Source organism: Papaver somniferum, unplaced genomic scaffold (assembly GCF_003573695.1).
Source record: "Papaver somniferum cultivar HN1 unplaced genomic scaffold, ASM357369v1 unplaced-scaffold_137, whole genome shotgun sequence".
NCBI classification, from domain to species: Eukaryota; Viridiplantae; Streptophyta; class Magnoliopsida; order Ranunculales; family Papaveraceae; genus Papaver; species Papaver somniferum.
Genome location: NW_020622934.1, coordinates 2,800,293 through 2,818,328, shown reverse-complemented (window position 1 = coordinate 2,818,328; position 18,036 = coordinate 2,800,293). Strand labels below are relative to the sequence as shown.

The 18,036-nt window shown below is 39.6% G+C and overlaps 1 protein-coding gene across 1 annotated transcript; it reads left to right on the top strand.

Moving 5' to 3' along the window:
- The first annotated feature begins 2,709 nt into the window (after window positions 1-2,709).
- Window positions 2,710-17,415, top strand: LOC113334906 (dnaJ homolog subfamily C GRV2-like). Its single transcript, XM_026581132.1, has 20 exons — window positions 2,710-3,738; window positions 4,385-4,618; window positions 4,793-4,880; window positions 5,057-5,265; window positions 5,785-5,886; window positions 5,954-6,016; window positions 6,169-8,409; window positions 8,606-8,968; window positions 9,575-9,715; window positions 11,205-11,597; window positions 11,725-12,219; window positions 12,365-12,588; window positions 12,674-13,018; window positions 13,685-13,979; window positions 14,123-14,921; window positions 15,012-15,832; window positions 15,926-16,050; window positions 16,142-16,265; window positions 16,393-16,461; window positions 16,835-17,415. The coding sequence occupies exons 1-20, from the start codon at window positions 3,277-3,279 to the stop codon at window positions 17,042-17,044; spliced, it is 7,803 nt and encodes a 2,600-aa protein (XP_026436917.1). The 5' UTR covers window positions 2,710-3,276; the 3' UTR covers window positions 17,045-17,415.
- The last annotated feature ends 621 nt before the right edge of the window (window positions 17,416-18,036 follow it).

Below are 18,036 nucleotides of genomic sequence, written 5' to 3'. Positions count from 1 at the left end.
ATCCAGGAAGATATGACCACCAATATTCGGCAGATAATTATCAAATCTTTCTCCCGAATACTGTCGATGTTCTTGAGAAATGAAGAACACGACTACATTCGGAAGTAAATAAGCATGAATATCGCCCGAATCTGGATAAATAACCGAAAACCCTAGAATTTTTTTTTCTCGATTCGACGAATTAAAGCGAAATAAACCCCAAAAATGATAGATTCTTACCTAATTGGGGCCATTTGAAGTTGACGAAGTGTTTGACTATCGGAATCGCCACCACCGACTACATTGCCGGGTACGCGTTCTTCGCGTTCTTATACAGTTGAAATGAGTAGATTTTTTTGATTTGGTTTTTATACAGTTTTACCAGAAGGGCATTTATGTAACTTCAATATCATATAGGGTACCCCTTAACTAGAGTCTTTGGCTGGGTATAAATTGATGGTCCCTAAATCCTTTCGGGTGGCCCCTAAAAACGCGTGGATAAATATATGTATCACTTGAATATTTTTATGGTGGAATCCTATGTCTCCGTTATCCTTAATATTGATACCTTTTTTTTATATTTATTTGCTAGATTAAATTAATTTTTAAGTCTAACATCAAATCTTAATAAGTTTAAGCAATGAATCTTTTATTTACCACTATCAAAAATATGATCAATAGACTTGATCACGTTCAGATCTAAAATGGAATTTAAAGCAGCTGGAATGATTTGAATATGAGGAGTATTAAAAAAATATTATCAATTTCAATTTTGTTGGATATCTAGTAAACAATTATGTCACGAATAACATAAATCATATTTCTTTGATACATCTTTTTAAGAATTTTAAGGAAGTAATTAGTATTTTATCTTCCCGTTTGATATGATTGTCTCTACTTTTAGGTTCCATAATTGCTCTTCTACTATGACCCAATAATCTATATTTCTTTTCAGTGTTAATGACTTCTAGGCCTTTTAAAGTAGCATGGAATTAATGAAAGTGGCCATTCTCATGTTGTTGAGGTTGGTTTGGATATCCCCAACACTTATTTTGTTCCACACCTTTAAACTTAAGATTAACATTCTTCTGGTGTTTAACCGAGCATTCAGAGCGAGCCTGAGGCAGGTGCGACCACACAGGGCCCGATTATGGTGAGGCCGTGTTTTTGCTCGAATTAGATGCCCCCTTATAAGTCTCTTAACTTAAGCCCATCGCCGTGTCCAAGAAAAATAAAATAAAAACCTTTTTTTTTGTCGGGAGAGGTTCGAACCTCCAATCAAATCTCCTATGTGTAGAAATAAAGCTCAACCATTGAGATGCAGACTTTTAACTGACATATTACGAACACAGTGTGTCTATAATTAGATTAGAAAAAAATATATTTTTGTCCAACAACTAAGAATTTTCCTCATCGAATTTTTTAGTTCACGATTCAACGTAACGAATCGGGTTACAATTTTAGTATATCCCTTGGCTACGTTTTTTAGATTTTTTCTCGTCAAATTCTTGTCTAAAAATTTTCCTCATCAAATTTTCAGATTCACGATTCAATGTAATGAAATGGGTTATAATTGTAGTATATTGTTTAGTTATGTTTTTTGATTTTCTCCACCAGATACTTGTTTTTACTAGTCGAGAAAAAAATATTATTTTCAAAAATAAATCGGCTGCATAAAGGGCCCTATATATATATTTTTTTTGAAGCAACCATATAATTAAGTTACCACGGGGCCTATGGGACCTAGGATCAACTAAGCAATATATATGAGAACCTTGCATATTATTACACCAAGTTTTCTTTATATTACGGATGGATTACATTCAGGATGACTCACCCAAATATCCATAATCTATGAAGGGTTTAAACCCATAATTCTAGTCGGGAATAATTTCCAACATGAGGGAACAATGAATCATCAGAGTTGATAGCTTCCAAGTGAAATAAAATAGAATCAGAGAATATACTTTCCCAATCCATATTGGACAAATTTCGATCCAATCTGGCTAGGGTGCACCATGTAAAAGGACTTGGCTATAACTACTGGCATTCGTGACGCTGCTTTATGTCAAGCTTGGTGTAGGGTTGTAAATAGTACCCGAATATACTCAGTTTTCCTGTATCCGCCCGGCCTGTACCCTTAGCAGCTTGCCATAGGACGCATGGCCTGATTAGCTTAAATGGGCAGGCTCGAGATTTTCCTAAAATTTAATAGTCTGACCAGGTACTTGCCCAAATAACCGGACTCGCTGCCTGTTTGAATTTTCTTAAGAATTTTAGTTTTATGTTGGAGTACACTGTTGTGTGTGTTTGGTTATATTTTGGATCGAAATTTTCATTTTCATTTATATTCTGCATTTAGAAAACTAATTACTTAATCTAAACTATAGTGCGTTTAGTCTCCAAATTCCAAATCAGTTATTACAAAATTTTAAAAGTACAAAAAGCCTTCAACCCATTTGGCCTGCCTGGCCTGGTCAATGGAATGAGGTTTGGACAGATTTTGGATCTCAAAATAAGTGTCTTTACCTGGCCTGCCCGCCTGAAAAGCTTTTTGGGTAGTTGAATATAAGCCGTCTGGCCTGGACTTGGAAAGACCTCGTCCAATTTACACCCGAAGCCTGGAGTCTTTTGGTATTCATGGACCTAAAGTACAGACCGTGCCTGCCAAGAGGAGTTGGAGAGTCTTAAACACCCACACAAATATCGAAGAAAGACATATTGAGAGATCCAATGATCAGCAACAACTCTGTGTTTATCTCTCTGTATTAGCTGTATGCCTGTGTTATAGTTCTCTCTCTCATTCCACCGCTGTCGACAGTATTTCTCTGAGATGTCTTTGATCTGAAAATCTGTTGGATAAAACTGTTAAAGATCTGATCATATCTGCTTCTTCTCAATGTGGTTCCATTAGTATCTAAAAGAAATAACACTTCGCTGTATTTGATCGGTTGAAAAGTTCAAACAGTGTTGAATTTGGTCAATTTTGTGAAATCCCATCTTTGTTTTAGCTAAATGCAGTATACATGGTTTGGATAATTGTAAAATTTTCGGCGAGATTCAGTGTTTGGGGAGATTTTCAGTGGTAATTCTTAAGTTTTATTCATCTGGATGAATGATCAAGTGTTTGTTTAGGGTTTGGTAAATTGGGTGGTGGGGAAGTCGAAAGAATTTGATCAATTTTTAGAAGCGCTGGGGGCGAATCAGTCCCGTCGGAGTCCTGTAGAGGGCTTGGGATTCTGGTTCTTTTCTCGCCCTAATGCGCGAAATTATCATAAACTCGAATATTTACCACAAATGGATTTCGTAAGTCGGCATACAACAACTTCATCGGATCAATCATCTTCTAATGAATCTTCTTCAGCTCCAACAACACATCCTACAGAGGAACTGGAGTACTTGGCTAGGTACTTAATTGTTAAACACTCTTGGCGTGGACGATACAAGAGAATTCTTTGCATATCCAATGTTTCGATTGTAACTTTGGATCCAGGTACACTAAATGTTACTAATTCATATGATGTTGAAAATGATTTTGAGGGGGCACTTCCAATATTAGGAAGGGATGACAATTCTCAAGAGTTTACCATTAACGTTAGAACTGATGGGCGTGGGAAATTTAAAGGGATGAAGTTTTCGTCCAGGTTTAGAGCAAGTATATTGACTGAATTGTACAGAATTAGGTTGAACAGAGTTAATGCTGCTATTGAATTTCCTGTACTTCACCTTCGGAGGAGAAACACACAGTGGGCACCATTTGTAAGTTACTCCTCTGATTAGTTCTGTTTCAAAATTCTTTTACTATTATTTTGCCTCAAACTTAGACTCCATCAAATGGAACTCTTCAGTATTAAAACATAATAACAGGTTGTCCACTGAATATACGCTACTTGCGACCAGAGTTTTGCTGCTTAAGATTAGGATGCTGAACCACATTTCTCGGAGTGTAAAATGAACAGCAAGCGTTTAGAAATAGAGGCAGGTAAACCCACAAGTGGAGAGCATGATCGGACAAACTTGCAGGATTCTTTACTTCTTGCTGCGAACCGCAAGTTTGTACTTTGCGTGTTGTTTTAGGATTCTTAGGCCTATAAATACTCCAAATTAGCATATCAATATTTGGATCTAAGAATACAGTAGAAAGAACACACACCAATCTTCAACTTTAATAAGGATTGTCTTTTTTAGACTTCCCACTAATTAGCAATATGAATCATAATTCTATAATATAAAAGAAATCAGAAAGGAAAAATTACATCATGGACCCACAATTGAAATAGCTATTGTTAGGGTCAGATCCTTTGAGCTTTAGCTCTTTTTGCGCTTTCTTTTGTCTTTATTTCATTGTTGAAACTTCAAATGTGTTTGGTGTAGGTCTTCTTTACAGACATTTTCTTGTGTGCAGAAACTGAAAATTACCGCTGTTGGAGTTGAACTCATCGAAACACAGTCTGGAGATCTTCGCTGGTGCTTAGATTTTAGAGACATGAAGTCACCTGCCATTATTCTTCTAAGTGATGGTTACGGGAAGAAAAGCATTGATCACGGAGGCTTTGTTCTTTGTCCTTTATATGGAAGAAAGTCTAAAGCATTTCAAGCTGCACTAGGGACCACAAACACAGCTATAATATCAGCCTTGGTATGATTAACCTTTTTTTTGCCCTTGTAACGTCCTGTGTTTGTCGTGAATCTCGGTATCTCATTGATCTCCTGGAATCCGTGATTTCAAATGTATTTCTGTTTTTATCCAGTACTTTCTGTTTGGAGTGTCTAGACATTTTTTGACTTCTTTTACTTATGACGTTCTTTGTAGACTAAAACTGCAAAGTCTTCTGTTGGGGTGTCATTATCCGTGGACAATTCTCAATCCCTTACGGCTGCAGAGTATGTTAAGCAAAGAGGTATGCTATTCCGAATTTTCCATCATCAACTCGCATGGACTCTTCAATTCCAAATGGTAGCTAGTTTGCTTTCCTCACATGTCTTAAACTTGCTTAGAAGTGAGGCTGTAGATATCCTGCAGAATTCACCTCTTTTATGCATCAGTTAATCTCAAACCCTCTTGTACAACATGTAGCCAAGGAGGCTGTTGGAGCGGAAGAAACTCCATGTGGGGGATGGTCTGTTACAAGGTTGCGATCTGCTGCTCATGGGACAGCTAATATAATTGGATTGAGTTTGGGAATTGGGCCTAAAGGAGGACTTGGTGAGCAAGGTGATTTTGTATATCGTCAACTCATTCTTACAAAGGCATCACTTGTTGAAAGACGCCCTGAGAATTATGAGGTAAACATTTTGTACTGTTTTATAAGTACTGGTCCGTTGATGCAATGGTTCAATATTTTGACGTTGTTGTGTACACGCTTCTGCAAATATAGATAGTTATCTTTAACTTGTAAATATATCATTTGATCAGTTGGGTTCAGGTATACTTGGCTAGCTTGAACTACTGAGTCTAATGCTTGCCAGGTTGACCATCATCCACCCTAGATCCAGCCACTCTCAGTAAACCAGAAAACTTCAACTGTAATCGAATCTAATAACCAACTAGGTAGCTCTAATGATTTATTTTTAGGTTTATCATCCTCGCCTGCCCTTTATCTTTTCTACTTCTTAAGTGGCTTCACCACTAAAAAATAAAACTAAGATGTATAACCAGCGAGACATGGTCTATACTGTGGTACCTTTACCAGCGGTTATAAATGAGTAAATAAAGATCAAGAAAAGAATATTTGCCTCGCAGTATGTAAATGTTGATGTAATTTCTTTGAATTTTGGCTGAGCATCTCTATTGGATTTTTGCAGGCTGTTATTGTTCGACCTTTATCTGCAGTAAGCGCTCTTGTTCGTTTTTCCGAGGAGCCGCAGATGTTTGCCATTGAATTCAATGATGGCTGCCCCGTTCATGTATGTGGACTATCCCTTAATGATTTCTTTCCAGGAAATAGTGGCTGATGTGTACCTTAAATTTCAGGTTTATACATGCACATCTCGTGATAGCTTGCTCTCAGCAGTTCGGGATGTTTTACAAACGGAAGTAGGTAGACGTGTTCTCTTTCGTTCTTTATAAATTAATTACTTAAGGCTACGATTCGTGTCTCATGCTGTCAGCCTCTCTTGTTCTCACTTCTGTGTTTGCCATCCTTATAGTTCGTTAAATTTGTTCTTGTTTGGATTCATTTTGTGTAGGGTCAGTGCGCTGTTCCTGTACTGCCGAGGTTGACTATGCCCGGTCATCATATTGATCCACCATGTGGTAGAGTCTATCTGCAACTTCAACATCTTCCTGGTGAACCACAACGTGCTGTAGCTGATATGGAGAGTGCATCCATGCATCTGAAACATCTAGCTGCAGCTGCCAAAGATGCTATTGCTGAGGGGGGGTCTATTCCCGGATCAAGAGCTAAATTATGGCGTAGAATAAGGGAATTCAATGCATGCATACCTTATAGTGGAGTGCCTCCGACTATTGAAGTAGTCGAAGTGACTTTGATGGCCTTAATTACGATGCTTCCAGCAACCCCAAATCTTCCTCCCGAATCACCTCCCCCGCCATCACCATCACCTAAAGCGGCTGCAACAATTATGGGCTTCATTGCATGCTTACGTAGGTTGCTCGCATCAAGAAGTGCAGCTTCACATGTGATGTCGTTTCCTGCTGCTGTTGGAAGAATAATGGGTTTACTAAGGAACGGTTCAGAAGGTGTAGCAGCTGAAATAGCGGGACTGATAGCTGTGCTTATTGGTGGGGGTCCTGGTGATAGCAATATACCGACGGACTCAAAAGGGGAGCAACATGCTACAATTATGCATACCAAGTCTGTATTGTTTGCACATAACAACTATGTGACAATCCTTGTCAATAGATTGAGACCTATGTCAGTATCACCTTTATTGTCGATGTCTGTTGTGGAAGTTCTCGAGGCTATGCTATGTGAACCCCACGGGGAAACTACACAATATACTACCTTTGTTGAACTACTACGTCAAGTGGCTGGTTTGCGGCGTCGCTTGTTCTCATTGTTTGGACACCCTGCTGAAAGTGTAAGAGAAACAGTGGCTGTGATCATGCGTACGATTGCTGAAGAAGATGCGATTGCAGCTGAATCTATGCGGGATGCTGCTTTACGTGATGGTGCTCTCTTAAGACACTTACTGCACGCCTTTTTCCTTCCTGCTGGCGAACGTCGTGAAGTTAGCCGTCAGCTTGTTGCTCTTTGGGCGGATTCTTATCAACCAGCTCTTGATTTGTTATCCAGAGTTCTTCCTCCTGGGCTTGTTGCGTATTTACACACAAAATTCGATGGAAATTTGCCTGAAGATGACCAAAGTCCACCTAACCAAGAAGCTACTTCGATGAGGAGAAGACAAAGACGTATACTTCAGCAGAGGAGAGGTCGGCCTATGAGACCTATATCATTTCAAGAACAACTTTCACCTGTTAGTAATGCTGAAGACAGGGAATTCGGAACTGATGCTCTTAGAGGACCAGACAACTATCAGAGATCTGCTGTAGATTCTAGTTCTGGACCGGTTTCCGATCAATTTGTGGTTAGCACGGCACCTGTTAACTTGGCAGATGAAACTTCTTCAGCAGCTGTTTCTCAAACTGACCATTCGTTCGTTGCGGTTTCTGGGGATGCTCCCTATGTGTCTGTATCTGAAGCACATGAAATAAATGCATATGGTCTCGTTGAATCTGATGTCAACATGGTTGGATCTCCAGGTCTCCCTGCCCCTGCTCAGGTTGTTGTGGAGAACACACCCGTGGGATCTGGCAGGTTACTTTGCAACTGGCCTGAATTTTGGCGAGCTTTTAGTCTTGATCATAACCGTGCAGACTTAATATGGAATGAGCGTACCAGGCAAGAATTAAGAGAGGCTTTGCAAGCCGAGGTTCATAAGCTAGATATTGAGAAGGAACGTACTGAAGACATTGGTTCTGGCGGCGCAACAGCTGATGTGACTGGGCAAGAAAGCGTACCTCAGATTTCGTGGAACTACACTGAATTCTCAGTTGGTTACTCCAGCTTATCTAAAGAAGTCTGTGTTGGTCAATATTATCTGCGGTTGCTGCTTGAGAGTGGTAGCAGTGGCCGTGCACAAGATTTTCCATTACGTGATCCAGTTGCATTCTTTAGAGCACTGTATCATCGCTTCTTATGTGATGCAGACATTGGTCTGACTGTAGATGGTGCTGTTCCTGATGAATTAGGCTCATCTGATGATTGGTGTGATATGGGAAGATTAGATGGATTTGGAGGAGGTGGAGGTTCTTCAGTTAGAGAGCTTTGTGCGAGAGCAATGGCGATCGTATATGAGCAGCATTATAAAACTATTGGCCCATTTGATGGTACTGCTCACATTACAGTTCTGTTAGATAGGAGCGATGACCGGGCTTTGAGGCATCGCCTACTTCTTCTTCTGAAGGTATTCTTTCTAAAGTACTTCTGAATGAGACATTATACCTTGTTACCTTGAAGCAGGAACTCCGTGTTCATAGTCGTACTTAGTGTTAGCAGTTTCAGCTTCAAAGATATTCAGTCTTTTTTTATTTTTGTTTTTTTATCGATAATCAGTCTCTTTTTCTTCTTCTTCTTTTGTTTGTTTTAATCTGTAAATGTAGGTGTTAATGAAGGTTTTGTCAAACGTCGAGGCTTGTGTTCTGGTTGGAGGTTGTGTGTTAGCTGTAGATCTTCTGACGGTGGCTCATGAAGCTTCTGAAAGGACAGCTATTCCTTTGCAGTCTAATCTCATAGCAGCAACTGCTTTCATGGAGCCTCTTAAGGAGTGGACGTTTATAGATAAAGACGGAGCACAAGTTGGCCCCATGGAGAAGGATGCCATTAGAAGGTTCTGGTCAAAAAAAGCCATTGATTGGACAACCAGATGTCGGGCATCAGGAATGCCTGACTGGAAGAAATTACGTGATATTCGTGAATTGCGCTGGGCCTTGGCCATTCGTGTTCCTGTTCTCACTTCGACTCAGGTATTGGATGAAACTTTGAGACAATTTTAGTTTGTGTCTGGGTGTCCTCCATTGTTTCCGAAACTAGAGGGAGTCTGCCTTGCTCATTGGAATGGTTATGCAATACAACTATAAAACAGCACAAAATCTAAAGTTGGAAATAAATTCATGAGCTTTTTTGTATTATAAGTCAACTGTTTCCTCTGTTTACATGAATCTGAAAGCAGCTTTAGTACCAAAATGGTGTTTTCCAAAATTAGTAAGTTGGCAGTAGAACAACAATAGATTGTTGGGATTTCCTCCTTTTAGGTCCTCCTGTAAAAACGGTTTCCGTTGTTACTTCTGGTGATGCTGCAGTTAATTTTTTTTTCTTTTTTTTATGTATGAAAAGTTGCTGTGTCTTCTGCATTCTTTTTTCTTTATGGTTATTAGTCAATTGTTGCTACTATTATGTATAATGCTAGTATCTATGTTATTGTTTATTATTACTGTCACTTTTATTATTTTTTATAATGTTTATGGTTGTTAGTTATGTTTTCCTGTAGCATCTGATAATTTGCTGGTTTGTGATAGTTATCTCTTGATATTTCATTGTAAGACCTGAAAATAGATGTATTGTGCGTTTAGGTGGGGGAGGCTGCTTTATCCATATTACACAGCATGGTTTCTGCACATTCTGATCTTGATGATGCCGGTGAGATCGTAACTCCAACACCAAGAGTGAAACGTATACTGTCAAGTCCACGGTGCATTCCTCATGTTGCACAGGTAAGATGTGTAACTAAACTAGTGGGTTTTTTTGAAAACTTGTGCTAATGAAAAACTGCAAATCTTGTTAATGGAGTAGGAAAAGACCATAAAGTTTCCGGTGGGTTGATGCCTTGATGGTTTTTGTACCAAATTTACTCAATTTTTCCTGTCTTGGTAGTTTAGATGAACCAGTGCATACCACTTCATAGAGATGCACTTTTAACACAATTCATGTCTGTTCAGTGGAATGCCTTCGATAGCCAGGGCAGCATGAAACATGTGGGATGTCGTTCGCCTAGAGCTAGATTTACATTCATCTTCAGCGAGTCAATTGTGATCCTGGGACCTGTATGACTTGTTGACATTATGGACTTAAGCCAACCTCTGGATGCTTAGAAAAGTTAGGATGCAGGTGACACGTGACTGTATGAGGTAGAAGAAGGATACCACAGACCATACATGAAGTTGGACCCTGTTTTGTTTGTAAATCTTAGTTCTGCCTAGAGTGATATTTCGTCGTACCTACTGATGTACTGACTGTTACATGACTTATCACGGGTTATGATCCTAAACTGAAAAGCATAGATCCAGGTTGAGATTTTTATCCGGACTAGCGTTGGTCTATTAGATGACTATACTGGAGAGTTGGAAAATTGACATCTGACTGTTTCTACTTATTAATCGAGCAACATGGATTTATTTTGTTTTGAGTAATGCCAAAGAATGGTGAATACAAGTTTACTTGTGAAAGTTGTGTTAGGGTAAAAAATATCTCTTCTGTGTAACTATGATATGGTACGATTATTGACACGGGTTCTTCGTCAAGGCTTGAGAAAAACTAGAAAGCGTGGACATGAGATCCACTGTATTAGTTATGTATGATCTTACCCATACATGCTGTATTATCATTGTTATATAGATGGTGTCACGTTGTTTGATCAGCATACAACTCATTTATGAGTAAGATTATAAGTGATGGTTATACATAATCTTTCCTATAAATGAGTTGTATGTTGATCAAATAACATGGTACCATCTATATAACAATGACACAGGTCAGCTGCTTTCATTCTTTTTAGGAAATAAAATGGTCACATCTGTGCTTATATTGAAGGGAAAAAACAGCCATGTGTATTCTTGTTCTCTTCCATGCTCTCTTCTAATGTTTCGTACCTTATGGAACTACGTTGTGAAAATATTTAACTTAACAGCTAGCAAAGCTGTTGAGGTACCAGCGTTGATACATGTCCCAACGGGGATTTTTGGGACAGTGTCATTGCTACGTAGTATTTCTTGCATGTTTGTTCATGGTATGGTAATTCAATTCCTGATATAATTTCAATCTCCTGTGCAAGTACGTAAATGTAAAAGCCCTATGATCTCAAAGCACTTATCGAGGTTCTCAATGAAATTTCATATCTGAGCCCATCTTGCTTATTTAAAATGCCTTTGTGAAATATATGCTGAACTGTATTCTTTAAGAATCCTTGTGTGCGACAATGTTTAGGCTCTGCTTACTGGAGAACCAAGTGTTGTTGAGGTTGCTGCTGCTTTGCTAAGGGCTGTTGTCACAAGAAATCCGAAGGCAATGGTACGGCTTTATAGCACAGGTGCATTTTACTTTGCGTTGGCGTATCCTGGATCCAATCTTCTCTCAATTGCTCAACTTTTTTCCGCAACGCATGTCCATCAAGCATTCCATGGTGGTGAAGAGGCGGCAGTTTCCTCTTCCCTGCCTTTGGCAAAGCATAGTGTACTGGGAGGGCATCTTCCAGAATCCCTGTTGTATGTATTGGAGCGTAGTGGTCCGGCGGCTTTTGCCGCAGCAATGGTTTCCGACTCTGATACCCCAGAGATCATCTGGACACACAAAATGCGAGCTGAACATTTGATTTGCCAGGTACCACAAGAATGGGATAATTGCTTATCCCATTTGTTTTTGGGTTCAGTTTGAGGTATAATTTTTGTTATATTTAAATACAAAGATCTCATTTAACCGGAGCTCATATGAATGCATCTTTTAACAGGTTCTGCAGCATCTTGGAGATTTTCCTCAGAAATTGTCGCAGCATTGCCATTCATTGTACGATTATGCTCCTATGCCACCGGTGACTTATCCTGAGTTGAGGGATGAAATGTGGTGCCACCGCTACTACCTCCGCAACTTATGCGATGAGATTCGTTTCCCTAATTGGCCGATTGTTGAACATGTTGAGTTCTTACAGTCATTGTTAGCAATGTGGCGAGAAGAATTAACCAGAAGGCCCATGGATCTTTCTGAGGAAGAAGCTTGCAAAATACTGGAGATATCCTTGGAAGATGTGTCTGGTGAGACTGCTGATAAAAGGCAGCCCGCTGAAGTTAATGGGGATATAAGTAATGCATCCAAGCAGTTTGAGAATATTGACGAGGAAAAGCTGAAGCGCCAATACCGGAAACTTGCCATGAGATACCATCCTGATAAAAATCCTGAAGGGAGGGAGAAATTTCTTGCTGTACAAAAAGCATATGAGCGACTACAGGTATGCTGATCGAAGTTGCGTGTTGTGTACTAGTTGAATCCAACTTATTTTGTTTCAATACTTTCACAGGAAGCATAGTCCAGGAAACTACTTTTGTTTTTTGTTACAGTAATTCTTCTGAAAACATTCTATGATTCAATTTCAGGCTACAATGCAAGGATTGCAAGGCCCGCAATCATGGAGGTTGTTGCTTTTACTGAAGGGACAATGTATATTATACCGCCGATATGGGAGTGTTTTGGAGCCTTTTAAGTATGCTGGTTATCCAATGTTGCTAAATGCCGTCACCGTGGACAAGGATGAAAGCAATTTCCTTACATCAGATAGAGCACCTCTTCTTGTCGCAGCATCAGAGCTCATATGGCTGACGTAAGTGGCCCACCAGCAAGCAGCGTGCTCTTTGTTCTACTGAGTGCTATGGTTCTTAATATGACCTTTGCTTCTCTTATTTCAGATGTGCATCCTCTTCCTTAAATGGAGAAGAGCTTGTGAGGGATGGTGGAATACCACTTCTTGCCACGCTTCTATCACGATGCATGTGTGTGGTTCAGCCAACTACTCCTTCCAATGAGTCTTCTGCTATCATTGTTACAAATGTTATCCGGACTTATGCAGTCTTGAGTCAGTTTGAGAACGCCAGAGTTGAGTTGCTGAGGTTTGGTGGCCTAATTGAGGATATTGTGCACTCCACAGAACTTGAACTTGTGCCTGCTGCTGTTGATGCTGCCTTACAGACGGCAGCTCATGTTTCGGTATCATCTGAATTGCAGGATGCTTTACTGAAAGCTGGCGTGTTATGGTATGTGCTAATATATTATTGGCTGAGAAACTCCTTCACAGTTGCATTTCATCTTTTAAGATATCTAGTTTTGCAAGCATAGTAGCGTTAGTTGGTTCTTTAGCCTGTTGATTATGCTTTGGAGTCGTACGATTTTCAAGTATTTTCATTCATGAATCATATCGGCATCTAGAAAAGTCTGACATGTTTCGATCCATTTTTTCTTGCCACATATACTTTTCTGTGTTCAATAATTATATCAGAAATAGTAGTTATCATTGTCGTTTGGTATAGTAGTTATCATTGTCGTTTGGTATAAATGTTAAGATACCTTTAGTATCATAATTTTAGGAGGATCTTATGCATGGGTTATATACATGCTTCAAGTCAAGTGGTGGTGCTTGATCTGATTTATTTTGTAAGCTCCTCATTTTTGAAACAATTGTATCATCCCAAATATCTAGAAGCAAACAGTAGCTTGAAGATACTGCTGAAGGGGTTGATGCTGAGGACTCTTAACTTGCACAAGGTTTGAGAGAGTTAGAAGCTTAGGATCAGGTTTTCCAATGGCGGTGGGCATTTGTTTGAATGTCTTCACCAAAAAGGCAATATTGTCGGTATAAACTGACCTATTATCTTGTATTAATATAATTGTTACTAACACCAGGATTGAAACCTGTTTTTCAGGTATCTCTTACCTCTGCTTTTTCAGTATGACTCAACTGCAGATGAAGCTGATGCAACAGAGGCACATGGTGTTGGTGCAAGTGTTCAGATTGCTAAGAACTTGCATGCTGTTCGAGCATCGCAGGCTTTATCAAGACTTGGTGGTTATTCTGCTGACGGGATTTCAACTCCTTATAATCAGGCTGCAGTTGAATCTATCAAATCTTTGCTTACACCTAAGCTTGCCGATATGTTGAAAGACCAGGCGCGTAAGGATCTCCTGTCTTGCTTAAATTCAAATTTGGAGACCCCAGAGGTAATTTATGGTCACCTCTGTTTGTACAATGCATTTTAGTCACGTATTTGTGGTTTACTTTATGTGCTATAATAATATCAACACTGGTACGGAGCCTCATTAGAGTCTAAATCTATAGTTCACTTTGGATGTTAACTGCACAGATTATTTGGAACTCAACAACCCGGGCGGAATTGCTTAAGTTTGTGGATAAGCAGCGAGCAAGCCAAGGTCCGGATGGTTCCTATGACTTGCAAGAGTCGTATGCCTTCACATATGAAGCGCTGTCAAAAGAGCTACATGTTGGGAATGTTTACTTGAGGGTATACAACGACCAACCTGATTATGATATCAGTAATGCAGAAGCTTTCGGTGCCGCTCTTATTGATTATATCTCAGAACTTGTGCATAATCACTGTGTAGTAGATGTTAATCTTGAGAATAAAATGAATCCTAGTAATTCATCCTTAGAGCCATCTGATCCTCAGAACGGCACGGTTGATGAAACAGTTCATACACAAGACATTGACTCTTCGGCTGTTGGTGAAGGGGAAGTAACTAGCGAGGAGGACTTAGAATTGATTAAAAACCTTCAAATCGGTTTAACTTCTCTTAAGAATCTACTGACAAGCGCCCCAAGTCTGGCTGCTATATTCTCTAGTAAAGAGCAGCTAGTACCTCTCTTTGAATGCTTTTCTGTGCCTGTTGCATCAAAAAGCAGCATCCCTCAACTTTGTCTAAGTATACTCTCACTCTTGACCATGTATGCTCCTTGCCTGGAGGCTATGGTTGCAGATCGTACAAGTCTTCTCCTTCTACTACAGATGCTACATGGTGCTCCCAGTTGTCGAGAAGGGGCTCTCCATGTCCTTTACGCGTTGGCAAGTACCCCTGAACTTGCATGGGCTGCTGCTAAGCATGGTGGTGTTGTATATATTCTTCAACTACTTTTGCCTTCGCAAGGTAAACATTTATGCCTTAATAAATAGTATCAATTTGTTAAAATATATAAATAATTAAAGTGATGTGCATACTGAACTGTTGTATCTGCAGAAGAAATTCCTTTACAACAGAGAGCTGCAGCCGCATCATTGTTAGGAAAGCTTGTTGTCCAGCCGATGCATGGGCCTAGAGTGTCGATAACTCTGGCAAGGTTTCTTCCAGATGGTTTGGTATCTGTTATCAGGGATGGGCCTGGTGAAGCGGTGATAGCTGCTCTTGAACAAACAACAGAAACACCTGAACTTGTTTGGACATCCGCAATGGCAGCTTCTTTATCTGCGCAAATTGCAACAATGGCTTCAGATCTGTATCGGGAGCAGATGAAAGGTCGTGTTGTTGATTGGGATGTACCTGAACAACCATCAGGGCAGCAAGAAATGAGAGATGAGCCGCAGGTTGGCGGGATTTATGTAAGGCTATTCCTCAAAGACCCCAAGTTTCCATTAAGAAATCCAAAAAGATTCCTGGAAGGGCTTCTAGATCAATATGTTTCATCTGTTGCTGCCACTCATTATGACATGCAAGGTGTTGTTGACCCCGAGCTCCCTTTGCTTCTCTCTGCTGCACTAGTTTCCTTGCTCCGAGTGCATCCTGCACTTGCTGATCATGTTGGATTTCTTGGATATGTTCCAAAACTTGTCGCTGCAATGGCTTATGAATGCAGACGAGAGTCCATGTCTTCTGGGGATATGAGAAAAGGAGATCATGTCAGCGTGGAGGACGTGTATGAGGCCGATGATGAACAAAATCAGTCCACTGTGCCAACTCCACAAGAACGTGTTCGTCTTAGTTGTCTGCGTGTTTTACATCAACTTGCAGCAAGTACAACTTGTGCAGAAGCCATGGCTGCAACAAGTGTGGGCACTCCTCAGGTATATTAGTGAACCTTGTGATATAAGTCATGTTCTATCCGTGGACCTAAGTTATTGACATATTTTCTTGTGTTTCAACTATCTTGCTTACAGGTTGTTCCCTTGCTAATGAAAGCAATTGGATGGCAAGGCGGCAGTATACTAGCCCTTGAGACTCTAAAACGTGTAGTCGTTGCTGGAAATCGAGCTCGAGATGCACTTGTTGCTCAAGGACTGAAGTTAGTAGTTTTGTATGGTAGAATCACCCATATGTTGAAGCCTCTGCACTTTTTAGTTAATGATGTTGGTGTATTTACTTGGATACTGTAGGGTTGGTCTTGTTGAAGTGCTTCTTGGTCTTCTTGACTGGAGGGCTGGAGGAAGGAGTGGGCTTTGCTCTCAGATGAAGTGGAATGAGTCTGAGGCTTCTGTTGGACGGGTCCTTGCAATTGAGGTATTTCTAGTTAGCCTGTTTTCTTGTGACTTATATGTGATTTAGGCTACGTAAAAAATCAAGAATAAGATTCGTGCATGGTCGTTTCAGCTTCGTGGCCTCTTTATCCTTCATGTTATATATGCAGGTCTTGCATGCATTTGCAACAGAAGGAGCCCATTGTACTAAAGTTCGTGAGATATTGAACTTTTCTGATGTAAGTTCTTGGCCTTCCTCCATCTAATGTTTTATTCCTGAAATACTGAAGCATCACCTGGTGTGTTGTCTGCCCAACCTCTCTTACAACATCAATTGAATTCATGCTTGGATCTTCTCTTTAAGTATGCTTGGATCTTTTCCATGTCCAAGTATGCTTGGATCTTTTCCATATCCAAGTATGCTAGGACCTTCTCCATGTGGTACCAAGTATCAACAGAACCCCCAAGGTAGATGATTCTAGTGATCTCTGTATATAGATATAGGCTTCAATGCTTGAGCTGAAACAAATAAAAGGTTACATCACTGGTCTTCTATCTCTTACAAATTGCTAAGCTGCTGTAGGTTTAATATTGTTTTGCTTCCACTTGCAGGTTTGGAGTGCTTATAAAGACCAAAAGCATGACCTTTTTCTTCCTTCAAATGCGCAATCAGCTGCTGCTGGAGTGGCAGGTCTTATTGAGAACTCGTCATCAAGAATCACATACTCACTCCCAGCACCACCGCCGCAGTCTACTTCGGCAAGACTCCCCGGTAGCAGTAGTGCTACTACTACTAATTTTGAGGCAGACTGGAAATTATAGGGCCAACTGCCACCACTGGAGATATAAAGAAGTCACTCCCAGGAGGTCCTGTAACTCACACATAACGCCACTTTGTATAGTTGTCAAGTATACTGTACAGTTTCGTCGTGTCTTTTCCTCTCTTTCACATTTTTTTTCTTCTGGTTCTTTTCCTCTTTTCTACATTCTTTCAGTGCTCTTATGTTGTGTTTACATAAATGGCTGCCCATATGAACAATTTGAGATAGTGAAAATACAACAAAGCTTATAGGGATATGATATCCTTTTGGTGTAAAGTTTCTAAGTCCAAAGATTTTGTGTATCCCCTCGTGTCACCCTAATATAAATTTCCCTAGCAAGTGAGCCAGTTTTGGCATTTCCTTTCCTTTGAATGCTTGGTTTGGGCCGAGTTCACTTCTACAATTGTGCTATTGATCTTGTAGAAAAAGACTGATTTTCAGAGCTCACTTTTAAAATATGTTGAGAAAGATCTAAAAAACCGCGGATCACCTTGTTGGTCTTAGATTGAGGAGGGTATGTTAATTTCAAAACATTATTAAAATTTAATTCACTTTTTTTTCTTTCTTTTGAAGCATAATTCAATTCACATGTATTTGATGATGGATTTTTTTTTAAATACTCTCCATTTCATGAAAGTTTTGCTATTTCTCATGAAAGGTTAGCTATTTCAAGTTTGCACCACTTTTAAGGAACCCATGAAAGTGTCGTTTTCTAATATTTTGTTTATTTATCCTTTTGTGCTAAAACTTTGAATTATTATATTTCATATATTAAATAGCGGATATGCAAACATTATTTATCGTTAGAAATATTTCCGAAAAGACCGACGCAACAAATATAAATATGATAACCAAATTTTTTATATTTCCTAAAGAAATTTAACAACACTAGTTGGTAAATAGAAGTTATGGCCAACAGTAGTACTCTAACTGGATAGCGGAGGTATATGAAAATTCTGCACTAGAAGTTATGGCCACAAAATGTTGGTTGAT